Below are 26,425 nucleotides of genomic sequence, written 5' to 3' on the forward strand. Positions count from 1 at the left end.
ACAGCGGCACAAAGCGGCCGCCAGGCCCCAGCCGCCTCGGTGCCCGGGAGCTCGGCGACACTGACCTTGGCGTCTCCGTTGCAAAGGGCCATGGGGGCTGCCGGAGCGCGGAGCCGCCTGTGAGCGCTGGGAAGCGGCCCCGGGGCGGGGAGCGGGAAGAAAAGGCCGCGCCAAGCCGCGGCCGAGATGAGCTAATGCCGCCCGGCTGCGCCTCCGCCGCGGGGGAGGAGGAGCCGGCCCGGCCCGGCCCGCTCCGGCGGAAGGGGAGGAGCGCGGCGCAGGGCGGCCGGGGGCGGGAGGGGGCAGCGCTGGGGTGGCTCGGTGGGGAGGATCGCACTGCTCGTAAGACAACGCAGCCTTCGGGTGGCTGAGCTGCCGGGGCCCGTTTTAGGTCGCGTTGTGGGTGAAAAACGAGGCTAGAAACGAGACTTTTCAGCGAGCGAGTCTCTGCGGTGATGCTCTGCGAGGGGCACCTTCTGTGCCTGCTCGGGTGAAGTCCAGAAGGCACCAGGGAAGGGCGTTTTTGCCATTGGAATGGGCTGCCCAGGGAGGTGGTGGAGTAGCCGTGCCTAGAGGTGTTGCAGCCAAGCCTGGCTGGGGCACTTAGTGCCATGGTCTGGTTGGTTGGCCAGGGCTGGGTGCTAGGTTGGGCTGGGTGAGCTTGGAGCTCTCTGCCAGCCTGCTTCATTCTATGAATTGTGTCAGAGCCTGCTTGGAATGAGCCCAAAATACAGAGATTTCTCTGAATTCAGCCTTCTGGCTTCAAAAGGCGAGGGCCAAGGGAAGGTGTGAGTGCGAGAGCTGAAGTTCCAAACCAGCTTGGTGTTCCAAGTGGCACTGGCGGGGGCGGCTCTGTCCTGAGGTGACTCCGAGGGCGATTTCTGCGTTCTGGCTGCCGTGAGTCTTGGAAGAATTAAACCAAAAATAAGCGGGAAAATACTCCCAGAGTGAAAACAGAAGAAAAGCGAGGGGCAAAATGTGTTTGCGGTGGCCTAATTCTTGTGCAGCTGTGTAAAGAATGGGTGCGGGGGAGGGAAGGGGGAAGAATGGGGACAAATAATGAGGGGGAGGCAAACAAGGAATGGAGGCGGAAAGAAATACTCCCTTACCTCGGTCCTCAGCTCTCCTAGGAGAGTCAAAGGGGGAATAAATACAACTCGATTATTCTATTATCTCCCGACCGCTTAACCCAGTCGTTTCTCGGCCCGAAGCGGTGGGCACTGGGTGAAGGTCTGAAAGCACCAAGGGAGAGGTCAGAGCGTGGCGCTCAGGGCCCAGGGACCGAGCACCAGCCCCAGAGCGGGGGTGCCTCGGGGAAGCCCAGCAGCTCCTCTCTCCAGGCTGAGAGGCAGCGGCTCTGCAGCCACACTTTGCTGCGTCCCAACGCTCACCGGCGAGCCCCGGGGCGGCCTCCCGCGGGCACCGGAGGAGCCAGCCGCAGCCCCGCCGCTCCTCCCGCGGGCACCGGAGGAGCCAGCCGCGGCCCCGCCGCTCCTCCCGCGGGCACCGGAGGAGCCAGCCGCGGCCCCGCCGCTCCTCCCGCGGGCACCGGAGGAGCCAGCCGCGGCCCCGCCGCTCCTCCCGCGGGCACCGGAGGAGCCAGCCGCGGCCCCGCCGCTCCTCCCGCGGGCACCGGACGCACCGGAGGAGCCAGCCGCGGGGCAGCGCTCGGGCCGGGCCGGGCCATTCAGAGCGGCGAGGGGCGGGGCTCTCACTGACGTCACGGCGCCGCCGCCAATGAGGCGCAGCCACGCCTGCCGCCGCGGGCGCGTGGCCGGAAGGGGCGTGGCGCTGGGCTCCGCCGGGCCGCGGCGTCCGCTTCGCTCCGCGCCGGGACCGCGCCGGGACCGCTCCGCCTGGGCTGCCTCGGGCCCCCGGGCTCGGCGGAGACATGTCGCCCGCGATAGCGGCTAAGGAAGGCGGGCGGCAGCGCCGGCCCGGGAGCCACCACAACTGGCTGGACGTGAGGAGCGAGGAGCCGCCCTCCCTGGCCCTCTGCGGGGACGGGCTGCCGGGCGACGAGGCCGAGGAGCTGCTGCAGCCGCCGGAGACGGGTGTGGGGCGGGCGAAGGGGTTCCGTGCGGAACTGGGCAGCATCCTGCTGCTGCTGGTGCTCTACGTGCTGCAGGGCATTCCGCTGGGGCTGGCGGGCAGCGTGCCCCTGATCCTGCAGAGCAAGAACGTCAGCTACACCGACCAGGCCTTCTTCAGCTTCGTCTTCTGGCCCTTCAGCCTCAAGCTGCTCTGGGCACCCCTGGTGGACGCCGTCTACTTGCGGGGCTTCGGCCGCCGCAAGTCCTGGCTGGTGCCCACGCAGTACGTGCTGGGGCTCTTCATGATCTACATGTCCACCCAGGTGGACGGGCTGCTGGGCGACGGGGAGGGCCGCGGCCCCGACGTGGTGGCCCTCACGGTGACTTTCTTCCTCTTCGAGTTCCTGGCGGCGACGCAGGACATCGCGGTGGACGGCTGGGCCCTGACCATGTTGTCCCGGGAGAACGTGGGCTACGCCTCCACCTGCAACTCCGTGGGCCAAACGGCAGGATACTTCCTGGGCAATGTCCTCTTCCTGGCCCTCGAGTCGGCCTCCTTCTGCAACAAGTACCTGCGGTTCCAGCCCCAGCCCCGGGGCATTGTCACCCTCTCAGGTACTGCCCCGGGCCGCGCCGGGGATGCAGGGGTGGGGATGTTGCTGCCCTGGGCCCGGAGCAAGGAGCGAGCAGTGGTTTGGCACCACGACCCGAGCCTGTGAGAGAGCACAGCCTGCCCGGAGGCTGGCAGAGCACCCTGCTGCGGGCAGAGCTTGCAGGCTGCTCTGGCCTTAGGCAAGGGCAATCTGCCTTGTCATCGTTTTGGCTGACCTAAGCACTTTGGAGGTATTGTTGATTTTTAACTCTCTAGTTTAATGGCCGTGGAGTAGCCTAACTAGACCAAAAGGTCTTCCTCCTTTCTTTTTCGAGGCAGGCTTGCAAGAACATGACCTTATTGCTGTCTACAACTACCTGCAGGGAGGCTGTAGCCAGGTGGGGTTGGGCTCTGCTGCCAGGCACCCAGAGACAGAAGAAGGGGACACAGCCTCAAGCTGTGCCAGGGCAGGCACAGGCTGGATATTAGGAGGAAGCTCTTCACACAGAGAGTGATTGGCTTTGGAATGGGCTGCCCAGTGGTGTAGTTGCTGTCTCTGAAGGTGTTCAAGCCTGGCTGGGGCACTTAGTGCCATGGTCTGGTTGATTGGGCAGGGCTGGGTGCTAGGTTGGGCTGGCTGAGCTTGGAGCTCTCTTCCAACCTGCTTGATTCTATGATTCTAAAACCATGTCCTTCTGGAGGGAGTTGGAAAGGGAGACTAAAAACATCAGTTACTTTGAGGATGATGTTGTCCACAGAAGCAGAAGTTCCAAGTGCTCAGGGCTGGTCATGTAGCCAGTTCCTAGATGTCAGTAAAGCAAGGAGGGTTTCATTTTCTCTTGACTGGATTGGAGCCTGTTAGTGCTCCTGTAGCTAGCTGGTGGTGCAAGTGGGTCTTGTCCTTGGTGTGTTGAGTTGTGTTTTGGCTCAGATGGGTTATATGTGGTGGTTGGTGCGGGGTGTAGTACCTAAGGAGATGCTTCAAACACACACAGTTTGCTTGCAACCTTGAGTCTGGGCAGCTCAAGGTTGAGTTTAGCCATCTCAGCTTAGGGGAGGAGAGGAAACACTGGCACCACTCCTGGCTGCAGCTTCCAAGTCACCGTGGCTAGCAGTGAAGAGTCAATGTTCATGGGCTTAGTTCCATTTCCTTCTCTGAGATTGCTCTGCCTGTATCATCCGAGAGAAAAGGTGTGCCAAAACATGTCTGTGTTTAAAAGCTCCTGTTCACTTTCTGTCCTGTGCCTGTCTCACTGATAAATCCAGATGCCAGCTTCCAGCCTGCTCCAGTCCTGTCTGTGCAGCTCTCCCCATTGCTTGTTGATAGGTCTGTGTTTGGTCTATACCTCAAGGAGCACAGAGCAGTCCTCAAAAGTAACAGCCTCCTGGTTTATGTCCTTGTTTTCCCTGACTCTGTAGCTCATCACCAACCTCCCCTGCTGCTGATGCAACCTGCACATCACTGGTGTAGCTTGGAGAGCTTGTTTTGGCTCCACTTGGCTCCACCACCCAGGTTTTCTGTTGCTTGGGCTTTCCCTCACTACTATTGGTGTGAATGGAGTTGTCACTGTTAGAAAAGTGCTCTCTCTGGATAAAAATGATCCCCCAAACAAGTTTGGCTTGTCCTGAAATACTAAGCTGGGTGGTGGAGTGAAACAAAAGGCAAACAGCTCTGACACTGTAGTTACAGGATTTGATTTCTGGGGTGGTAAAACTGGCTGCAGGAGCTCTCTGTTCCCTAGCTGGTGTGGCTGTGTGGCACAGCTGGCTGTGTCCACACTTCTCCTGGAGCAGCAGTGCTGGAAAGCAGGAAACTACAACGAGGAGAGCAATTCTCTGGTCCTGTGCTGGTTGTGACTGGGCTTGTGCTGAGCTGGTTCAGGCAGGCAGAGCAGCAGAAAGCTTTATGGTTGGAAAAGGTGAGGAGTTTTCTGCCAGGTGAGAACTCTGACCACTTGCAGGCTGAGTGCCTGTGGTAGGGGGAGAGAAAGATATGCCCCCCAAGATGGTTTTGAGTTGTTGAGAAGCAACAGGATGGTCATAGAATCACAGACTGGTTTGGGTTGGAATAGACCTTAGAGATCACTTGGTTCCACCTCTGCTGCTGTGATCAAGGACACCTCCTACTGGACCAGGTTGCCCAAGGCCCCATCCAGCCTGGATTTCTACACTTCCAGGCTCAGCTTCTTTGGGCAGCCTGTGCCAGCATCTCACCACCTTCATGGGGGGGAAGAGTTTCCTCCTGATGTCTCCTCTAAATCCAGCTGCTTCCAGTTGGAAGCCATCACTCCTCATCCCACCACTCCATGCCTTGGTGAGGAGTCCCTCTCTGTCCTGTAGGCTCTCATCACACCCTGCTAGGTTTGTGCTGTGCAGTCTCCTGAATGCCTGCTCCAGTGTGAAGAGAGGGAATGCAAGAGCTGGAGGAAGGCTGCTCTCCAGTGGGGGCAGTGACTGTGGGACAGCCTGTTTGCTGGGAGATGTGTAACTGTGGAATCACTTTAAGCTCCTGTGACATCCACACACCTGGTGGTGGTTGTTTTCCAGCCTGGTCCATCTCTAATCTGGCTTAGACGTTTACTTTGCCCCAAAACAGAGATTCCTTTTGATGCTAACAGTGTAGAGGCAGAGATAAATTAGCAGCAGTGGTGGCACCAAGAGCTTGGTGCTGGAAGTTCCTTGTGTAGATCATAGAATGGTTTAGGTTGGAAGGGACATCAAAGCTCAGCCAGTTCCAACTCCCTGCTATAGGCAGGGACACCTCCCACTAGAAGAGGTCACTCCAGGCCTCATCCAACCTGGCCTTGAGCACCTTCAGGGAGGTTGTGGAGCACAGAAGTACAGAATGGGATCTTTGATCTGTGCTTCTGTGCTCCACAACCTCCCTGGGCAACCTGTGCCAGTGTCTCCCCACCCTCACTGCAAACAACCCTTTCCTAATATCCACTTTCAATCTCCCCTCTGCCACTCCAAACCCATTCCTCCTCCTCTCATTCCCAGACCTTCTCAATAGTCCCTCCCCAGCCCTCCTGGAGCCCCCTGCAGATCCTGCAAGGCCACTCCAAGCTCTCCTGGAAGCCTTCTCCTCTCCAGGCTGCACAGCCCCAACTCTCTCAGCCTGTGCTCAGAGCAGAGCTGCTGCAGCCCTCTCAGCATCTTGGTGGCCTCCTCTGGGCTGGCTCCAACACTTCCATGTCCTGCTTGTGCTGGGGGCTCCAGAAGTGCACCCAGGACTGCAGGAGTTTGAGCAAGGCCAAGTGCAGAGATCTACACTTTGGCCACAACAACCCCAAGCAGCACTACAGGCTGGGGCCAGAGTGGCTGAGAGCAGCCAGGCAGAGAGGGCCCTGGGGGTGCTGGGAGAGAGGAGCTGCAGAGGAGGCAGCAGTGCCCAGGTGGGCAGCAGAGCCAATGGCATCCTGGGCTGGCTCAGGAGCAGTGTGGGCAGCAGGACAAGGGAGGTTCTTGTGCCCCTGTGCTCAGCACTGCTCAGGCCACCCCTTGAGTGCTGTGTCCAGTTCTGGGCTCCCCAATTCAAGAGAGCTGTTGCAGTACTGGAAGGTGTCCACAGGAGGGCGACAAAGCTGGGGGCTCCAGAACTGCACATAGGGCTCCAGGTAGGGTGTGAGGAGAGCAGAGCCAAGGGGCAGCATCCCCTCCCTTGCCCTGTGCCCACACTGCTCTTGCTGCAGCCAGCACAGGGTTGTGTCTGGGCTGCACTCACCCTGCAGGCTCCTGTGGAGCTTTGCATCAGCCCAGACCCCCAGGTCCTGTTCCTCAGGGCTGCTCTCAGCCTTTCCCCACCCAGCCTGGAGCTGTGCTTGGGACTGCACCCACCCAGGTGCAGGACCTTACACTTGGCCTTGTTGCACATCCAACCACAAAGGCTTTTTGCTTAAAACCCAGACTCCTGTGCATGCTGTGGGCTCTACCTTTCTGCTGTGTTGCTAACTCAGCTTTGCACTGCTGTGCTGCAGCTGGCAGGGCTGGCCTGAGCCTCAGCATTCTTCTAGTGATGCTCAAAGCTATTTCTGTTCCCTTCCTCAGGCTCTGGTGACAACACTTGGTGCTATTATTAGAGGAGCACTCCTGCCTCTGTTGTAGGCAGTGCCTGTGATGGCATGACTCTGAAAATTCATCTGCTGCTGAAGAAGGAGCCTTCAGAGTGCTTTTTCTTTGACAGACCTGAGAGCAATCATAAAATTCTTTGGGTTGGAAGGGACCTTCAAGATCATCTAGTTCCAAGGGACTCTGAAGGTGTCCTGTGGCAAGGACACCTCCCACCAGACCAGGTTGCTCAAGGCCTCACCCAGCCTGGCCTTTAACACCTCCAGGGAGGGGACATCCACAGCCATCTCCCTGGGCAACCTCTGCCAGTGTCTCCCCACCCTCACTAGCAAGAATTTCTTCTTAGCCCTGCAGCAGTGGTTGTGGGCACTTGGGAAGAGGGAATGTTAGCTGCTGTGGACGCAGCAGCAGAGGCTTTGGGATGCTTTTCCTCCATGGACCATGGCAGGCTAGAGCCATGGGTGCCTTTCCTTGCTCTCTTCTGTGCTTGTGCTCCTGAGCATAAGCAGCAGCTAAACTTTGCACTGTCTTTCCCCTTTCACCAGCCCTCCCTGCTTGCTTTCAAGTCACCCTGAGGCTTCTGGAGTTGCTTCACAGGCAGGAAGACAAAAGGGCTTCTTCTGTCTTACCCTGTGGATGTCACTGAGGTCTTTCTTGCCTCTCGTAGAGGCAGAGGATAGAGGAACTCATTCACTGACTCCCAAAGGACTGCCCCTGAGATGTTGCTGTGGTTTTGCTGTGCCTTCAGATCCACAGTTTACCAAATATCTGCTTGCAGTGCAATCAGGCTGGATGTTAGGAGGGAGCTCTTTGCCCAGAGAGTGACTGGCACTGGAATGGGCTGTCCAAGGAGGTGCTGGAGTCACTGCCTGGAGGTGTTGCAGCCAAGCCTGGCTGGGGCACTTAGTGCCATGGTCTGGTTGGTTGGGCAGGGCTGGGTGCTAGGTTGGGCTGGGTGAGCTTGGAGCTCTCTTCCGACCTGGTTGATTCTATAGTTCTGTGATTCTTTAATGGTGAGGTTTAGGGCTTTGGATTTTACATGCTCAGTGAGTTGTTAGTGGGCTGGGATTGCTGGGTGGAGAAAAGGAGGCTGAGGGGACACCTCCTGGCTCTGCACAACTCCCTGTTGGAGTGAGGTGAGGGAGGTGAAGGTTGGTCTCTTCCTAGTACCAGGACAAGATGAAATGGCCTCAAGATGCACCAGGGGAGATTTAGGTTGGGTATGAGGAACAATTTCTTCACCCAGAGAAGTCCTGGCCCAGGCTGCCCAGGGAGGTGGTGGAGTCACCATGCCTGGAGGTGTTCAGCAAACCCGTGGCCATGGTGGTGCTGGGTTGAGGATTTGACTTGGGTGATCTTGAAGGGATTTTCCAAGCCAAACAATTCCATGATTCTAGGAAGTGTTGATGCCAGAAGGATTTGTTTGTCCTTTCTCCTTTCCTCTCCCCTCCAGATTTCCTCTTCTTCTGGGGAGCTGTCTTTTTAATCACCACTACACTGGTTGCCCTTCTGAAGAAGGAGAGCAAGGAACTAACAGCAACAAAAGAGGAGACAAAAGGCATCACTGATACCTACAGGCTGCTCTTCTCCATCATCAAGATGCCAGCAGTGCTCACCTTCTGCCTCTTGATCCTGACATCAAAGGTAAGCAGAGAAGTGGCCAACTGATGGCAGAGTCTTGAAGGGCTGCTGGGTCCCTCTCACCTGACTCCTGGTGGAGCCTGAGGGGCTGCTGAGTGCCTCTCACCTGACTCCTGGTGGAACCTGAGGGGCTGCTGAGTGCCTCTCACCTGACTCCTGGTGGAACCTGAAGGGCTGCTGTTGTTCCTTTATCATCAGAATCCTGAATTTTGACAGGAAGCTGGAGCCAAAATGATTTGTGTGCTGGTGCTGAGCAGGGTTGTACAGCTCTACAGACTGGTCTGAGCTTTGTGTTTGCACAACCAGCCTGATCTGGTTGGGGTGTCCCTGCCTATTGCAGGGGCTTGGGCTGGGTGACCTGATCTGGCTGGGGTGTCCCTGCCTATTGCAGGGGCTTGGGCTGGGTGACCTGATCTGGCTGGGGTGTCCCTGCCTATTGCAGGGGCTTGGGCTGGGTGACCTGATCTGGTTGGGGTGTCCCTGCCTACTGCAGGGGCTTGGGCTGGGTGACCTGATCTGGTTGGGGTGTCCCTGCCTACTGCAGGGGCTTGGGCTGGGTGACCTGATCTGGTTGGGGTGACCTGATCTGGCTGGGGTGTCCCTGCCTATTGCAGGGGCTTGGGCTGGGTGACCTGATCTGGCTGGGGTGTCCCTGCCTACTGCAGGGGCTTGGGCTGGGTGACCTGATCTGGTTGGGGTGACCTGATCTGGTTGGGGTGTCCCTGCCTACTGCAGGGGCTTGGGCTGGGTGACCTGATCTGTTAGTTTGAGGGGTCCCAGGTTCCCTTAAGAAGACCAGAGACAAAGTCCCATCCCTCAAACACAGTGACCTCCAGAGGACCCTTCAACCCCCTGCAAGTCTATGCTGGGCTGGCTGCAGCCTAACATGGAAGTAGCTTGGTCTGAAATGCTGGGTTAGTGATGCTGTTTGTGTGGCCTGCAGGCAGAAGGACAGGAGATGATTCTTTGAGCCTGAACAGTGCTCCTAGGAGCCCCAGCTCCCTGCAGGCTGGCTTGCCATGGCTTCTCCTTCACCATAGTGAAGGGCAACAGCAGTGCAGGCACCACAGGAGTGTCACTGCTGCCTGCAGTCTTCTTGCTGTGCTTTTGGCTCTGATGGCAGTGCAAGAGTGGAGTTGGTCTCATACTTTACTTGGAAATCAAGTCAGAGCCAGGAGGGACTTTTGCTTTCTGACATCTCTCAGTGAATGAACTGCACTGCCACTGCCTTCCTCCATGCCTTCTGCCTGATTTCCATTGCAGGTTGGATTTTCAGCAGCAGATGCTGTCACAGGACTCAAGCTGGTGGAAGAGGGAGTCCCAAAAGAGCATTTAGCTCTGCTGGCAGTTCCAATGGTTCCTCTGCAGATAATATTGCCTCTGATTATCAGCAAATACACTGCAGGCCCCCAGCCACTGAACACCTTCTACAAAGCTATGCCTTTCAGGTGAGGAAAGCAAACCCCCCACAACTCCTTGGGTAGGAGGAGGATGGTTTGCAGATTGCCCTCAAACCCAGGATTTCTTGTGTTGTTCTCTAACTTCAAGGTGGAAGAGCCTTTGTGAGACTTCCCCCCGTAAGTTGAGCTCTCTGTGTCTTGTGCCCTGATGCTGGCTGCTGTAGTGTCACAGCTCAGAACGCAGCACATGAGGTGTTTGTAGAGGCAGCGCTAGAGCAGCTCTGTCCTGCTCTGGCTCAGTGTCAGTAGTTCCTTGTTCACAGATTCATCAAATGGTTTTGGTTGGAAGAGGCTTTTTAGGTGGTTCAGTTCAGCTTTTAGCCCAGCACAGCCTGCTCAGCACCAAACCGTGGCCCTCAGCACCACATCTGCACAGCTTTCAAACCCCTCCAGGGGCGAGGAATCCACCATTGCCCTGGGCAGCCTGGGCCAGGTCTTGGCAGCCCTTTTGAGGCAGAAATTGTTCCTTTCTCCAACCTAAACCTCCCCTGGGGCAACTCGAGGCTGTTTCCTTTTGTCCTATTGCCTGTTCCTTGGCAGAAGAGCCCAACCCCCACTGGCTCCAGCTTCCTTTCAGGGAGATGTACAAAGCCAGAAGCTCTGACCTCAGCCTCCTCCTCTCCACACTGCACTCTCCCAGCAGCTCCTCCCCAGCCCTTTTCTCCAGACCCTTCCCCAGCTTTGTTGCCCTCCTCTGGACCTGCTCCAGCTCCTCATTGTCCTTAGAGTGAGGAGCCCAAAACTGAACTAAGGATTTAAGGAGCAGTCCCCACAGGTGCCCAGCCAAGAGGGATGATCACTTCTGCTGACCACACCGTTGCTGATCCAGGATGCTGGTGGCTTTCGTGGTCACTTGGGCACAAACTGCTTCATCTTCAGCCACTGTTAATCAACTGGAGATGAAGAAGGAATTCATGAGGTGAGGGTGGGGAGATGCTGGCAGAGGTTGCCCAGGGAGGTTGTGGAGCACAGAAGCACCCAATATGATCAAAGATCACATTGGGTGCTTCTGTGCTCCACAACCTCCCTGGAGGTGGTCAAGACCAGGCTGGATGAGGCCTTAAGAGCTGTCCTTACCCATGGCAGGGGGTTGGAACTGATTGATCTTGAAGTTCCCTTCCAACCCAAACCATTTTATGAGATTATGAACCTTGAAAGCCTCTTCTAAGCATTCTGTGCTCTGCTGAGTAGTCAGAGCTGTGACTCTGTAGATGTGAACTCTTCTGCTGTCACCTGTGTGTGTGAACGTTCAGCAGCTGCTTTGTGTCAGGGCTTAACACCTGAGAAGTCATTTCAGCCATGAAATCATCTCTCTTCCTTACCTCCAGGTTGCTGTTTGGGTTGGAGTTTGCCTTTTTGGTCTGGTGGACCCCTACAGTCAGGCACGAAGGAGGATTTCCTGTCTACTACTACGCCGTAGTAGTGTTGAGTTATGCCTTGCATCAGGTACCACAGGGTGGGGGTGGGAAGGGCAGGGGAGGGGGAGCAGGAGGCCATTTCCCATCCATCAGGGAGGAGATGATCAAAGCTCTCAGCTCCCTTTTGGCCTTTTTAAACAGAGTTCCACCCAGCCTGACTTGAGCACTGTTTGCTTTGGATGCTCTTGACACCAGGTCTCTTCTCGTGCTGTGCTCCAGCAGAGTCACTTCAGTTTATCTGATCCATTTCTTTCCCAGAGCTTTGTTTTTTTCCCCCAAAACCCAAAAGTTTAAAAGCTTGGTGGAGTTGGAGAAATGCCAGTGCTCTGAATTTCTTAGGCATGCAGCTGATCATAGAATCAGGCAGGTTGGAAGAGAGCTCCAAGCTCATCCAGCCCAACCTTGCACCCAGCCCTGGCCAACCAACCAGACCATGGCACTAAGTGCCCCAGCCAGGCTTGGCTTCAACACCTCCAGGCACAGAGACTCCTCCACCTCCCTGGGCAGCCCATTCCAATGCCAATCACTCTCTCTGCCAACAACTTCCTCCTCACATCCAGCCTGAACCTGCCCTGCCACAGCTTGGGGCTGTGTCCCCTTGTTCATCAGTTTGCAGATGACACCAAGCTAGGAGCAGCTGTGGAGCCATCAGAGAGTAGCAGAGCCCTGCAGAGGGACCTGGCCAGGCTGCATGGGTGGGCAGAGGCCAATGGGATGAGACTGAACAAGGCCAAGTGCAGGGTTCTGCACTTTGGCTACAACAACCCCCAAGCAGCACTAGAGGCTGGGGCCAGAGTGGCTGAGAGCAGCCAGGCAGAGAGGGACCTGGGGGTGCTGGGAGAGAGGAGCTGCAGAGGAGGCAGCAGTGCCCAGGTGGGCAGCAGAGCCAATGGCATCCTGGGCTGGCTCAGGAGCAGTGTGGGCAGCAGGACAAGGGAGGTTCTTGTGCCCCTGTGCTCAGCACTGCTCAGGCCACCCCTGGAGTGCTGTGTCCAGTTCTGTGCTCCCCAATTCAATAGAGATGTTGCAGTACTGGAAGGTGTCCACAGGAGGGCGACAAAGCTGTGAGAGGCCTGGAGCAGAGCCCTGTGAGGAGAGGCTGAGGGAGCTGGGGGTGTGCAGCCTGCAGCAGAGGAGGCTCAGGGCAGAGCTCATTGCTGTCTGCAGGGAGGCTGTAGCCAGGTGGGGTTGGGCTCTGCTGCCAGGCCCCCAGGGACAGAAGAAGGGGACAGAGCCTCAAGCTGTGCCAGGGCAGGTCCAGGCTGGATGTGAGGAGGAAGTTGTTGGCAGAGAGAGTGATTGGCATTGGAATGGGCTGCCCAGGGAGGTGGTGGAGTCTCTGTGGCTGGAGGTGTTGCAGCCAAGCCTGGCTGGGGCACTTAGTGCCATGGTCTGGTTGGTTGGGCAGGGCTGGGTGCTAGGTTGGGCTGGCTGAGCTTGGAGCTCTCTGCCAACCTGCCTGATTCCATGACTCTATCTCGTAGAACAAGATTTTGTGGTGGGGTTCTTAGCTGTGCTGGTGTGTGCCTGGGGTGAAGCTCTGTGCTGTGGGGCAGAGCTGGGTGTGCTGTGGGGCAGAGCTGAGTGTGCTGTGTGCCTCCTTGCCCCTGCAGGTCACTCTCTACAGCATGTATGTTGCCATCATGGCTTTCAACGCCAAGGTCAGCGACCCCCTGATCGGAGGCACCTACATGACCCTGCTCAACACCGTGTCCAACCTGGGAGGGAATTGGCCTTCCACTGTGGCACTCTGGCTGGTGGACCCACTCACAGTCAAAGAGTGTGCAGGGGCTCAGGATCAGACCTGTGCAACTACAGCTGCTGCAGAAGTAAGTCTGGGGAGGCTCTGAAGGTCTCTCTCTGGTTATTTTGGGTTGAAATTGGCTGCTCTTTGGAGGTTTTCATTTCACAGAACCACAGAGGTAAGCAGGGAGGGAGAAGACCTCTAGGACCATTGAGTCCAACCTATCAGCTAAGCCTTCTAATTAACTAACCCCTGGCACTAAGTACCTCCTCCAGCCTCCTTTGTTTGTAGCTGCTCTGCTGGCAGCTTGGCTGTCCCCTAAGTTTTGTGCTAGGTGTTCATTTCTGCTGTTCTGCAGGCCTCCTGTTGGATCCTTCAGTACCTTCTCCTGTGATGCTGCTTTGCTTTCTGATCTCTCTGGAGTGCCTGGCAGCCTTCCCACTTCTGGGAAAGGAACAAAGAACTTTCTGTGCTACTGCACACAGCTCCAGGAGCAGGATGCCAAACCACCTGGAAAGCCAAGTCTAAACTCCCCTCCTCCCCAGCACAGCAGTAATGCGTCTGACTGGAGAGAGGAAACTTATGGGTGGGGGTTGTTGGGGGTTTTGTTTCCCTGCTCATGAGTGGGGTTTATTTCCCTCTTGAGTGCCAGAACTGGTTGGAAGGTGGAGGTTGTCTAAGTGAGCAGAGTGCTGTAGGAGTCAGGCAGGACTGGTTTGAGCTGGAGTTGCATCTCTTGCTGGTTGCAGAGGGGAAGCTGCTGGTGCAGGCTGTGCTTTGCCTTGGCTTCCCTTCAGTCCTGCCTCCTTCACCTCACTCCTCTGATCTTTTCCCATAGAAGCACTGAGTTGTTTAAATAGAAAAAGCCCTCCAAGATCAGAGCCACAAAGATTATTAAGGAAGTTGAACTCAGCTTCCTTGTGAGGAGAGCCTGAGGGAGCTGGGGCTGGGAGTTGGGAGAGGAGGAGCTGAGAAGTGACCTCAGCAGTGGCTATCAGTATGTGCAGGGTGAGTGGCAGGAGGCTGGAGCCAGGCTCTGCTGGGTGATGCCAGTGCCAGCACAAGGGGCAGTGGTGGAAGATGAGGCAGAGGAAGGTCCATGGAAACAAGAGGAGGATTTTCCTTGTGAGGGTGCCAGAAGCCTGGAGCAGGCTGCCCAGGGGGGCTGTGGAGTCTCCCTCTGTGGAGATATCCAAACCCTGCCTGGGTGTGTTGCTGTGTGACCTGCTCTGGGTGCTCCTGCTCTGGCAGGGCTTGGACTGGCTGAGGTTTGGAGCTCCCTTCCAGACCCTGCCCTTCTGTGATTCTATGATCATCCAGTCCAACTTTCAGCCCAGCACCACCATGGCCATCAAGCCATGTCCCAAACTGCCATGGTCACATCTTTCTTGAGCACTTCCAGGGGTGGGGACTCCACTACCTCCCTGGGCAACCTACTTCATGTTCTGCTCTTTGCTTGTGTTCTTCCACCACTTGCCAGGAACAGAAGAAGGGGACACAGCCTCAAGCTGTGCCAGGGGAGGTCTAGGCTGGATGTTGTTAGGAAGTTCCTGGCAGAGAGAGTGATTGGCACTGGAATGGGCTGCCCAGGGAGGTGGTGGAGTCTGTGTGGCTGGAGGTGTTGCAGCCAAGCCTGGCTGGGGCACTTAGTGCCATGGTCTGGTTGGTTGGGCAGGGCAAGGTGCTAGATTGGGCTGGATGAGCTTGGAGCTCTCTTGGTTTTATGACTCTAACCTGTGTCTCTCCATTTCAGCTCTGCACCAAGGCTGGGGGTTCCTGCATCACCACCCTGGATGGTTACTACGTGGAGTCCATCATCTGTGTCGTTCTGGGCTTTGCTTGGTGGTTCTTGCTTGGGCCAAAGTTTAAAAGGCTGCAGGAGGAAGGACAATCTTCCTGGAAGTGCAAGAGGACCAATTGAGGCAGCTGAAATGTTGGATGGACCAGCCAAGGTTGTTTTGGTTTTATTACAAAGGCATCTCCATCCCACCCCTGCTAATCAATAAAGAGGAATAGAGGTAGTGGGAAATGCCAGCTGGTGCTGAGCTGGAGGTACCTGTGTCTGTGGCACCACCTGGCCTCCCACTGTCAGTTCAGAAAGCAGTGGTTCCAAACTGGCCCCTGTCTGCTCCATCCACATCCCTGAGCTCTGGCTTCAGAGGCCCCTGGTAGAGCCAAGGGCTGAGTTTCCATAGGGTTGCCTATGGAAGAGCTAATTGTGCCACATCCATCTCAGCAGCACCACTGTCAGCTACCTGCCAGCCCTTTCTTGCTTCAGGTGAAACGATCTGACAGGGGGAGTTGGGAAGGTTGCCAGAGGCATTTGGCCTTGTAGGTTAAAGCTGTTGTCCTCTGGAATTCCTGCTGAGAAGAGACCCCTAAAAAAAGGCCTCTTTGGGCTTTGTTTCTTCTCCCTCTCTGAACTCTTCACCACACTTCCAAGGATGAAACCTTGCAGATGATTTCTTTTAAATGTATTTTCTGGCTTTTTATAAGCTTTACACAAAAGATTTCTAAGAAGATATTTTTATAAACAAATGACCTTTGGGTTTAATTTATTTCTCTGCTGCTTCAAAGCATTTTGATTTTTACATTGGTCTTGAGGAAGGGAGAGGGAGGGGTGGGGGAAAGAGAATTGCTGTGAGGTAGGACTTGAGGGACGCACAAATACCCCAAGCCTTAAGTCCTAAGGATGTCAAGTGTGGGTAGGTGGCACACAGAAGAGAGGCTTGCAGAGGAGAGGCTACACAGGCCTCTGGGGGGCTTCTTTGGAGGAAATGAACTGAAAGTTGGGTTTAGTTCACAGATTGATAGAATGGTTGCAAGGGACCTCAAAGCTCAGCCAGCTCCAACTCCCTTGTCATAGGCAGGGACACCTCCCACCAGCCCCATGTTGCTCAAGGTCTCATCCAGCCTGGCCCTGAACTGTGGAGCACAGAAGCACAGAGTGGGATCTGATTCAGGTTGCTCAAGGCCTCATCCAACCTAACCCTGAACATCTCCTGGGAGGTCGTGGAGCACAGAAGCACAGAATGTGATCAAAGATCACATCAAAGGTCACATTCTGTGCTTCTGTGCTCCACGACCTCCCTGGGCAACCTGTGCCTGTGTCTCTCCACTCTCACTGTCAAGAATCTCCTCTAGTGTTGCTCAAGGTCACTGCAATTTGAACATTTGCATTCAGAACCCCTAACTGTTCTCGGCCTGGGGTAAGAACAGCTGATCAGTGCCTTTGGAAGTGGCTTGGTGCTGACCAAGCTGCCAAGCTCACAGTGAGCTGGGACAGAAAGCAGACAAGCTTGAGTCCTGCTGCGGAAACTGGTTGGCACCAATGCTGTGTGGTGGAAACATTCCCCACTGGAGGTACCAGGGTGAATGCCCTCCTGAGTGCCTTAGTTGTGGCCAGCAGGAGTCCTGTGTGCCCAGCCAGAGGTCCCTGGGCTGTGGGTGGGTGTGTTTGGACCATCATCATTAAGAGACAACTCTTCAGATGCCTTGGGAAGGGTCAGGGTTTCCTGTTCTCTCCTTCTTGCCTTGTCAGTAATTGAGGAGTTGCATCCTGAGCTTAGTGCCCCAGGCTCCAGAGGGAGGAGGCTGTGGATCTTGGGGATCAAAGTCAATCCCTGCTACCTTGGAGCCCCCAGGAATCATAGAATCAGGCAGGTTGGCAGAGACCTCCAAACTCATCCAGCCCAACCTAGCACCCAGCCCTGTCCAATCAGCCAGAGCATGGCACTAAGTGCCCCAGCCAGGCTTGTCTTGAGCTCAGGGGAGTGTGGAAATCCCAGGTCAGAAGTAGAGCAGTGAAGTTCTTCACCTCCAGGGATGGTGTCTCCACCACCTCCCTGTGCAGCCCATTCCAATGGCAGTCACTCTCTCTGGGAAGAACTTCCTCCTGATGTTTGGCTGTGTCCAAAGTGTCTGCACAAGGAGTAAGGTGTCCAGAAGAGGACAGTGGGACCAAGTGCTTCCTTGAGCACTGAAGCCTGTCCTCTGTCTCTTCCCCTGTCTTGATGGTTGGTGGAAAGGCAAGCCCTGTGCTAGATCTCCTCCAGCCCCAGCTCAGCCTCACTTTTTCTTTGAAGTGCAGGAGAAATCAGCCAAGCTCACTACAGCCACACAGCTTTTACTCCCCAGACCAAAGCTCCTCCAATTCTACCTCTGTGGAAGCACAAACAGATTGCAAGGACAGAAGAAGTGAGGAGTGGATGCATCTTGCAGCCCAGCCAGAGCTTCGCTGGGCTCACTCTGTGAGAGGCACTTCAGTTCTGGTCACTGGGGCAGGGAGCCACTTGAGTTCCATTTCCTCCACACCTGGAGGGGGTTTGGCTTTTCTGACTTGGAGGTGCAGAAGATGGGAGGTGACCTGGTTTAGAGGTGGATTTTACTTTGCAGTTCAGGGTTGGTTTTCCTCCTTCTGAAGGTGCCAGTGGGCCTGGTGATTAATAAAGGTGGGTTGAGGATGCCCTAGTTGTTTAAAATAGAAAAGGTTGTGGAGTCTCCTCTGGAGACTTTCAAGACCCACCTGGATCTGTGCCTGTGTGGCCTGCCCTGGGTGATCCTGCTTTGGCAAGGGGTTGTTGGACCTGATCATCTCCAGAGATCCCTTCTAACCTCTACCATTCTGTGATTCTATGCCCTGGTAACACAGGGCTGAGGAGAGTTCTGTCAAGTCCCCTGTGGGCCACCAGAGCACAGGATGGGGAGTGGAGCCCCTGACTTTTGCAGGCAGCAGCTTTTAGAGTCACAGAATTGTTTGGGCTGGAAGAGCCCTTTTAAGAGTTGAACCTCTGACCACCGTGGCCATTAAACCATGCCCCGAAGTGCCACTTGAACACCCCCAGGGGTGGTGGCTTCCCTCCAGGAGGCAGTCTGAGTGCTTTGGCATTTCCCCCATCACACCAAGCGCAGCAGAGCCAGCAGCAGGGTTCCAGGGGCTGAGCTGCAGGTTCTGCTTTTGCCCTGTTTCTGTGTTTCTTACTCCATCTGAAACCCTTCCCCCTTAGCCAATGAAGTCAAGCTGACAAGGACACCCTTTCCTTTGAGAAGGGTGACATTCACCTGTCCAACTTCCAGCCAGCCCCTGGAGAACTGATGTTAGCCTGAACCTTAGAGGAAAAGGTTTGCTTCCAGTATAGGTTTTGCTGCCTCAACTTCTGAATCCCCTGTGGAGTTGGTGCTTTGCCCTGGAACTCTGTGTCGTGGCTGTTACCAAGATCATCTCATTTGCTGCCTCTTCATGTCAAAACCTGGAGCTGGGTTGAAATGGAAGACTTGGGTAAAGCTAAGGATGTTTTGGGGTTGTTTTCTGATGTTCTTATGATGTCTGCATTTCTTTAATGACCGTACGGGTGCATCGCACACATGGGCATTTGATTCACACGAGGGGAAACGCTTGGCTTGAGCCACATGAGCCAAATGCTTGTTTAGCTTGGAGCTAAAGAGAAAAGAATAAAGAAGGATGATGAATCTGGAAGTGCTCCCGAGTTGTGTTTTCTCTTCAGACGCTGCCTCGGGCTGCCACCGGGGACCTGTCTGGCAGCACAGCCGCAGGATGGGGGCGGCGGTGATGCTGTGTTTGAGGTTTGGGTGGGTTAAGCTCATTACCGGCTGGGTTTCGGTGCAAACCCAGGGCGCTGATTTGAGTGACCGGAGCTTGGCCGAGCCGGGCGCGGCAGCTGCCTGAGCGCCCAAGCGTTGCCCGCCCTGGCTCTGAAGGTGTATTAGAGCCTGCTGCAGCCCCTGCCCCCCAGATCCGCTTCCTCGGGGCGCAGCTCCCCTCTGGCTCCCTCGCCCCTTCTCCGCTCCCCAGCGGTCGCTCCCGGCTGTCCCCCGCCGCGGCCGGCAGGCGGCGCTGCGGGGCGGGCGTGCGGGCGGCCATGGCGGAGCGGCGGAGCGGCGCGGCCGAGGGCCTGGCCCGGCTGGCCGAGTGGGCGGACGCGCACCTCAGCCTGCTGCGGGTAACGGGGCCGGGCTGGGCGCGGGGAGCGGGGGAGCGGCCCCGGGGCTGCCCGGCTGAGCCCCGCTGAGCCCCGCTGCCCTCTGCCCGCAGAGCCTGAGCGCCGGGATGGCGGTGGCCGGGGTGCTGGTGCTGGCCCGCAGCGTCCGCATGGTGAGTGCCGGGGGCCCCGGGGGGGCTTTGCCCGGGGGGGCTTCGCCCGGGGGCTCCCTCACGGCCCCGCCGGGTGCTCCGGGGCGGCCAGGAGGGGACGGGGAGGCAGCGCTCGCCGGGGCCTGGGCAGGGCCGTTTGACGCCGGGCTCAGGCCGTGTCCCCTGCCAGCCCTCCCCCTGGCCAGGCCTCTGCCGCTTGCCGCAGCCCTGGCCCCGCTCCGCTGCTGCCGCCCGAGCTGCTCGCCGCGCATCCAAGTAACGCCGAAACAGAGGAGGGCTCCTGGCACCAGCAGGCTGCGGCCAGAGCAGCAGGCAAGGTAGGGGAGCCCCCCCAGAGCCTTCTCTCCCCCGGGCTGCCTCGCAGCAGAGCCGCTCCAGCGCCTGGCCCTTTCCGTGGCACTCTGGACCCAGCCCTTCAGACCTCCGCGTCCTGCTGCGAGACTCTGAGGACCACAGAGGGGAAGGTTTGGTGAAACAATCACAGAATCAGAGAACCAGCCAGGCTGGCAGAGAGCTCCAAGCTCAGCCAGCCCAGCCTAGCACCCAGCCCTGCCCAACCAACCAGACCCTGGCACTAAGTGCCCCAGCCAGGCTTGGCTGCAGCACAGCAGGGAGCTTCAGTGCCTGGCCCTGGTGGTTTGGCATCTTCCTCCCCCGCAGTGCCTGATGTGTCCCAGCACTTGTACAGAAGCAGCTCAATACTTTTCACAGCTGTGGTGGGTTAGTGTCCTGCAAAAGGCTTCTTGTAGGCAGACCTTTGGCCACCAGTGTCATAAATCCTGGGTGTTAGACCATCCCCAGGGCCTGCCCTTCTCCCTCCAGCCCATAAATTCATGGCTGCTTCTTTCCTCTGCTGCTGCTGCTGCTGCAGGGCTTCGTTGTCCTGTGTGATCAGGTAACCATCCCTTTGCATCCCCCCCGTAAATCGAGGGCTGTGGTATCGAATTTAATCTCCTTGTGATCTTTTCAGCGGTGTACACCTGCCTTTGTCCCTCTCCTCTTTCACTCCCTTAGCCAAGCCTGTGTTGTTTCTGGCCTCCCTGCTCTGCCTTTGTTTCGGTGTCTGCTCTTTGCTGCCTCCTTTCACCCCTGTTTAGCACCCTCCTAAAACGCTCTTTTCAGGGCAAAGCAAGTGAGCTTCAATCTGCACTGCTCCAACGCCGGCAGTTTCTGCTCTTGCCCTCAGCCTTGCTTTCGTGGCCGCCCCTCATTGCAGGGCCGGTAGGTGAGGGAAGGGCTGGGAGTGCCTGGAAGGGCTGGCTGATGATGGCTGCTGCAGCTGTTACTGTTCAGTGCAGCTAAAGACACTTCTCCATGCTGCCTGCAATGGAGCTGTAATATGCCAGACTGCTTTAAGAACCATAGACTCACAGAATGGTAGGCGTTGGAAGGGACCTCTGGAGATCATCCAGCCCAACCTCCCTGCCCAAGCAGGTCACACAGGAACATGTCCAGAGGAGCCTTGGAAATGTCCAGAGAAGGACACTCCACAGCCTCTGTGGGCAGCCTGCTCCAGGCCTCCAGCACCCTCACAGTACAGACTTTTCTCCTCCTGTTGAGGTGGAACTTTCTGGGTAGCAGTTTGTATCCCCTGCCTCTTGTCCTGTCACAGGACAGCACTGCAAAGAGCCTGCTCCCTTCTTTTTTGACACCTTTAGATACTTACAGACATTGGTCAGATCCTCTCTCAGGCTGCTTTTCCCAGGCTAAGCAGCCCCAGGGCTCTCAGCCTTTCCTCATCAGACATGTTCCAGCCCCTCCATCATCCTTGTAGCCTCTGTTGGACTCTCTCCAGTATATCCCTGTCCCTCTTGAACTGGGGAGCCCAGTACTCCAGACATGGTTTCACAGGGTGGGGAGAACCTGCTGGCTGTGCTCTTCTTCACATACCCCATTGCTCTTCTTCCCATGCACAGACAGCAAAGTTCACAAGTGCTCTGGATATACCTGCGGAGTTTGTCACAAGGAATGTGAAGCTGAGGGGGAGATTGCATCGCATCACGGAGAGAGGCCTGGAGGTTGAACACATTCCCATCAGCATCCCTCTCCTCACCTCCATACAGAGGAGATGTAAGTGAAAGAAGGTGAAGAGCAAAGGCAGAAATGAAACATTCATCTTCTCAGTGTGGCTACAAGAACAGGGGGAGCAAGCTGGAGAGGGAGGGTGGAGGTACAGCTCTGATGGGGAAGTGGGAAATGGAAGTCCGAAGAGGCTTGGGAAGGGTTTGCCAGTACAATCGTTGTGTTAATTAGTGTCACTGTCCTGATAGCCTCCTGGCAGCCAAAGTGACACGGGCTTGGGAAGTGGGACTGTGTGAACCTCATGAGGTTCATCAGGCCAAGTGCAAGGTCCTGCACCTAGGTCAGGGCAGTCCCTGGTATCAGTCAAGGCTGCGCATGAAGGGCTGGAGAGCAGCCCCATGGAGAAGGACTTAGGGGTGCCAGGGTGGCCACGCTGGAGATGAGCTGGCACTGAGTGCTGCCAGCCCAGCCTCAGCCTGTCCTGGGCTGATCCCCAGCAGCATGGGCAGGGAGGGGATTCTGCTCCTCTGCTGTGCCTGCTGAGACCTCCCCTGCAGTGCTGGGGCATAGCACAGACAGGGCCAGAGGAGGCCTCAGCAGTGCTGGCAGGGCTGGAACCCTCTGTTGTGAGTCCAGGCTGGGAGAGTTGGGGTTGTTTAGCTTGGAGAAGAGAAGGCTCCAGGGAGGCCTTCTGGTGGCCTTGCAGTGCTTCAAGGGACTGAGTGGGAAGCTGGGGACAGACTTTAGAGAGGGCCTCTTGTGGCAGGGCAAAGGAGGATGGTTTGAACCACGGGAGGGAGATGAGACTGAAGAGGTGGGAGAAATGTTTGACACTGAGGGTGCTGAAGCTCTGGCCCAGGTTTCACAGATAGGTGGGAAGTGTCCCATCCCTGGAACCTTTCCAGGTCAAGTTGTTGGGGCTGTGAGTTGCCTGCTGTAGTTGTAGCTGTCCCTGCTGACTGAAGGTGGTTGGACCAGATGACCTTGAGAGGTCCCTTCCCACCCAAACCAGTCTGTCGTTCTGCGAGTCTATTATTTGCTCTCATGGCTCATCTGCTTCCTGGCAAAAAGACTCTGCTGGGAACAGGCTTTTATTTAGGGATGAAGATCTGGCAGCGACGTCCAAGCCCATTGTCATGGACAGTTTTTCTGTCACTTGGCCAGGGCTGTCCCTCGGCTCTGAGTCACACTCTTGCTTTGCAAATCAATACCTGCAGGCCCTGGTGCTTCGTGCCTATTGTTGGTGCCCCTTCAGATAAAAGGGCAGTGACTGAGCATGGAAACAGTTCCACCTGTGAGCCAAACCAGCTCAAATCGCTTCTGCAAGCTGCTGTTCATTGTTTCTGCTGAAAGGAGAGATGAGACAAGTTGGGTTTTTTTCTCTATGAATAAATAGTGTTTGGGGGCACTAATGTGGTTTGGTTTTCCTTGGGTTGAAATCCTGGGAATAAATTCCTAACCAGCAAGTGAGAGTCTGTGCAGCCCTGAGGAACAGGCCCTGGGGGTCTGGGCTGATGCAAAGCTCCACAGGAGCCTGCAGTGTGAGTGCAGCCCAGACACAATCCTGTGCTGGGCTGCAGCAAGAGCAGTGTGGGCACAGGGCAAGGGAGGGGATTCTGCCCCTTGGCTCTGCTCTCCTCACACCCCACCTGCAGTCTTAGGAGCACTTCTGGAGCCCCCAGCACAAGCAGGACATGGAAGTGTTGGAGTCAGGCCAGAAGAGGCCACCAAGATGCTGAGAGGGCTGCAGCAGCTCTGCTCTGAGCACAGGCTGAGAGAGTTGGGGCTGTGCAGGCTGGAGAGGAGAAGGCTTCCAGGAGAGCTTGGAGTGGCCTTGCAGGATCTGCAGGGGGCTGCAGGAGGGCTGGGGAGGGACTATTGACAAGGTCTGGTAATGACAGGAGGAGGAAGAATGGGTTTGGAGTGGCAGAGGGGAGATTGAAAGTGGATGTTAGGAAGCAGTGAGGGTGGTGAGACACTGGCACAGGTTGCCCAGGGAGGTTGTGGAGCACAGAGGAGGTTGTGCTCCACAGCCTCCCTGGAGGTGTTCAGGGCCAGGCTGGATGAGGCTTTGAGCAACCTGTTCTAGTGGGAGGTGACTCTGCCTATAGCAGGGGGTTGGAGCTGGCTGAGCTTTGAGGTCACTTCCAACCTAAACCATTCTGTGATTCTATGCCAAGCATCGAATTTCCTCTGTTGCAGGCAGTAACCAAAGCTCTCTCTTTCTCTAACCAGGGCAATCCAAAGGTCTTCTGCTGGTGAGGCTTGCTGGAGTGGAGTTGGCTCCCAGTGGCATGGCCTGGTTACAGCAGGAGCTGAAACCCAAACAGATGATCTGGTTCCAGCTTCTGGGAAGGGAGGAGCTGGCACTGGAGTGCCTTGTATTAGTAAATAAGGTGAATGGTGTCAGAAATGGATTTGTCTCTGCAGTGTTGGGCCTGTGCTTAGGCAGTTCAGTCACCTCAGAGCATTTAAGGAATGCATCCAGGATTTATCTATTGAAGTGGATTTTAATTGTGGTTGGAGATGGGATTTCAGGAGCAGCATTTCTGCAGGCTGCTTCCTTGGCACTGGTGTGGCCACACTCTGGGTGCTGTGTTCTGTCTTGGGGCACTCTGCAGCAGAGACACTCAGGTGCTGCAGTGGGTCCAGGGAAGGGCAGTGAAGCTGGTGAAGGGCTTGGAAAACAGGGCTGGGGAGGAGCAGCTGAGGGTGTTTAGTCTGGAAAAAAAGGAGGCTGAGGGAGAGCTCATTGCTCTCTATGACTCCCTGGAAGGAGGTTGGGGTCAGTCTCTTCTCCCAAGAAACAAGAGATAGGACAAGAGGAAATGCCTCATGTTGCACCAGGGGAGGTTTAGACTGGAGATGAGGAACAATTTCTTCACTGGAACAGGCTCTCCAGGGAAATGATGCAGTGACCTGGAGGCATTTATAAGATGTATAGATATCATGCTGAGGGTGACTTGGCAGTGCTGGGTTAACTGTTAAACTCAGTCTTACAGGTCTCTTCCAGCCAGAGTGATTCTAAATGAGCTGGATTGTGTGGTCCTGCTCTGGCTGGGAGTTTGGGCTGGATGATCTCTTTGGGTCCCTTCCAGACCCTGACATCCTGTGAGCCTGCCCATGGCAGGGGGTTGGAACTGCATGGTCTTGGTAGGTTCTTTCCAACCCATTCTATGAATCTATGATTTCATTCTGGTTTGGCAGATACTGGATCCATCAAATGTTCTCTCACAAATGTGTTGCACGAGTGTTAGGTTTTCAGTTAGCTGGGCTGCTTTTAAGTTTTAAGTCTCCTAGGGAGTAGATGTAGCCAGAAGTAAAGCTTGCATCTCAGGGGTTTCATAGAATGATAGAATCAGGCAGGTTGGCAGAGAGCTCCAAGCTCATCCAGCCCAACCTAGCACCCAGCCCTGGCCAATCAACCAGACCATGGCACTAAGTGCCCCGGCCAGGCTTGGCTTCAGCAACTCCAGGCACGGCAACTCCACCACCTCCCTGGGCAGCCCATTCCAATGCCAATCACTCTCTCTGCCAACAACTTCCTCCTCACATCCAGCCTGAACCTGCCCTGCCACAGCTTGAGGCTCTGCCCCCTTCTTCTGTCCCTGGCTGCCTGGCAGAAGAGTCCAACCCCACCTGGCTACAGCCTCCCTTGAGTCTCACCTTTATCCTGTCTTTTTTATAGGGCAGGTTCCTCAGCGTGTGCTTAAATGAAGAGATCCTGAGGCAAGGGCTTGGCAGGACAGTGCCTATTGAAGGGCTGCCTCACGACTCCCAGCTCTACTGGAAGCTTCACAGAAGGCTCCTTCGAGCAGAGTTGAAGGCCTTGAAGAAACATAAAGGAATATGGCAAGAAGAAAAAAGCTACTTTGAAAGAATTCGAGAGCAGATCAGCAGCAATAAAGTGGTGCAGACCCTGAAAGGGTTTGTGGGCTGGCTCAGAAGCTCAGTGAGAAGGTGAGAGGGGAGGCTTGGGGGGAGAAGTGCTAATTGTTTATGACACATGCTTTAGCTCAAGAAGAAGGCTATGGTCAGAACCACTGCCCTGATTTGGAAGGTCCCTGTCTGGAGCAGAAACCACAGGAAGTTTCCTAATGCCACACTGAAGTCCATATGGGGCTGGATTTTGATAGTCATACTAAAGCCAGGGGTTAAAATGTTCTGAAGCCAAACTTATCCACAGTGATATCCTAAACTGGTTGTCCAGTTTGGCTCTGGTGAGAGCAGAGGGCAGTCCAGTCCTGGAGAGAGCTGCAGGGTGTTAGCTCACTGCCCTGAATGCTTCTCTGCTACAGCTTACTGCACTCACTTCATTTCTGGGGCTGGTGGGAATGTGTTTGCTCAGGAGCAGTTTTTGCTTGGACTCCATTCTTAGGCCTCTTGTGTGGATAATTTGTGGGTTAAAACAAAATCTTTCAGTTTGAATAATGGCTTGCATTGTTAGTGGTCTAAAAGGTAATTTGTCATGGCTGAGCTGAAGAAGCTTGCTAAGGTCACAACAACTAAATGTTCTTGGGAGAAAAAAGTCACTTGGTGGATCAAAGGATAGAAATAAACTCCACAGGCACCCAAGCTTTTGGGACAGCATTCAGTGGAAGAGGGAAAAGTTCAGCTTTTTTTGGTTTTACTTCCCCTTTCTGGTTCTGGAGATACCTAAAACTAGCTGCAAATGAGATGAAATTTCCAAAGAGAGGCCACACCACCCTGTGCCAATAAATCCTGGGTTTATTTTTGCAACCACTGTTAAGTATTATTTATTTTGTAGCTCGAATAAAGAGTGGATTTCTCATGTCTGCTGTTACATGGTTTATATACCAAGCACTTGACCTTTGCTTAACCTCCCCCAGTCCAAATATTTATTGAAAAGTGAAGTGTTTTACAGATTCTCCTTCTTTCTGGCTGATTTCTTGCCAATCAAAGCCAGGGAGAAGAGTAATAAGAAATGTATCTTCCAACCTGAGCACTGCTTCTCTGATATTTCTAGGGGGCTGTGATCCTTCAAGTCAGCAAATTACAGGCTCACAGGATATTAGGGGTTGGAAGAGACCCAAGGAGATCATCCAGTCCAACCCCTGCCACAGCAGGACCTCAGGGCACACAGGAACGCATCCAGACAGGCCTTGGAAGGAGACTCCGCAACTTCTCTGGGCAGCCTGTGCCAGGGCTCTGGGACCCTTCCACCTCAACAAGTTCCCCCTTGTGCTGATCTGGAACCTCCTGTGCTGCAACTTAGAATCATAAAATCAGTCAGGGTTGGAAGGGACCACAAGGAGCAGCCAGTTCCAAGCCCCCTGCCATACCCAGGGACACCCTACCCTAGATCAGGCTGGAC

General features: G+C 55.6%; 3 protein-coding genes and 1 long non-coding RNA gene across 8 annotated transcripts in view; 2 read left to right on the forward strand and 2 right to left on the reverse strand.

Moving 5' to 3' along the window:
• Positions 1 to 232, reverse strand: part of GMPS (guanine monophosphate synthase) — a 36,949-nt gene extending 36,717 nt beyond the window's left edge. For both annotated transcript variants that reach the window (XM_064165194.1, XM_064165193.1), the window contains exon 1: positions 66 to 232. In XM_064165194.1, the coding sequence (XP_064021264.1) occupies positions 66 to 92 (27 nt within the window). In that variant the 5' untranslated portion in view covers positions 93 to 232. The remainder of the gene's footprint in view (positions 1 to 65) is intronic.
• Positions 233 to 711: 479 nt separating this feature from the next.
• LOC135186990 (uncharacterized) lies at positions 712 to 1,463 on the reverse strand. 2 transcript variants are annotated; one of them, XR_010307162.1, is made up of 3 exons: positions 1,392 to 1,456; positions 1,110 to 1,232; positions 712 to 903 (listed from the first exon to the last, which is right to left on the reverse strand). It is a non-coding gene; the product is annotated as an uncharacterized LOC135186990 (long non-coding RNA). The 2 variants fall into 2 exon arrangements; XR_010307161.1 differs by having other exon boundaries at positions 1,110 to 1,463.
• Positions 1,464 to 1,787: 324 nt separating this feature from the next.
• SLC33A1 (solute carrier family 33 member 1) lies at positions 1,788 to 15,494 on the forward strand. 2 transcript variants are annotated; one of them, XM_064165248.1, is made up of 6 exons: positions 1,790 to 2,648; positions 8,147 to 8,337; positions 9,598 to 9,782; positions 11,123 to 11,240; positions 12,826 to 13,041; positions 14,710 to 15,494. In XM_064165248.1, exons 1-6 carry the CDS (start codon positions 1,892 to 1,894, stop codon positions 14,875 to 14,877), a joined length of 1,635 nt encoding a protein of 544 aa, XP_064021318.1. In that variant the 5' UTR covers positions 1,790 to 1,891; the 3' UTR covers positions 14,878 to 15,494. The 2 variants fall into 2 exon arrangements, with proteins under 2 accessions (XP_064021319.1, XP_064021318.1); XM_064165249.1 differs by lacking the exons at positions 8,147 to 8,337; positions 11,123 to 11,240 and having other exon boundaries at positions 1,788 to 2,648.
• Positions 15,495 to 18,824: 3,330 nt separating this feature from the next.
• C26H3orf33 (chromosome 26 C3orf33 homolog) lies at positions 18,825 to 25,882 on the forward strand. Of its 2 annotated transcripts, XM_064165168.1 has the most exons (6): positions 18,825 to 18,916; positions 19,009 to 19,068; positions 19,254 to 19,385; positions 20,985 to 21,138; positions 23,326 to 23,486; positions 24,779 to 25,882. In XM_064165168.1, the coding sequence occupies exons 1-6, from the start codon at positions 18,836 to 18,838 to the stop codon at positions 25,052 to 25,054; spliced, it is 864 nt and encodes a 287-aa protein (XP_064021238.1). In that variant the 5' UTR covers positions 18,825 to 18,835; the 3' UTR covers positions 25,055 to 25,882. The 2 variants fall into 2 exon arrangements, with proteins under 2 accessions (XP_064021238.1, XP_064021239.1); XM_064165169.1 differs by lacking the exon at positions 19,254 to 19,385.
• Positions 25,883 to 26,425: the final 543 nt, after the last annotated feature.

The sequence above is a fragment of the Pogoniulus pusillus genome, chromosome 26 (assembly GCF_015220805.1).
Source record: "Pogoniulus pusillus isolate bPogPus1 chromosome 26, bPogPus1.pri, whole genome shotgun sequence".
NCBI lineage: Eukaryota > Metazoa > Chordata > Aves > Piciformes > Lybiidae > Pogoniulus > Pogoniulus pusillus.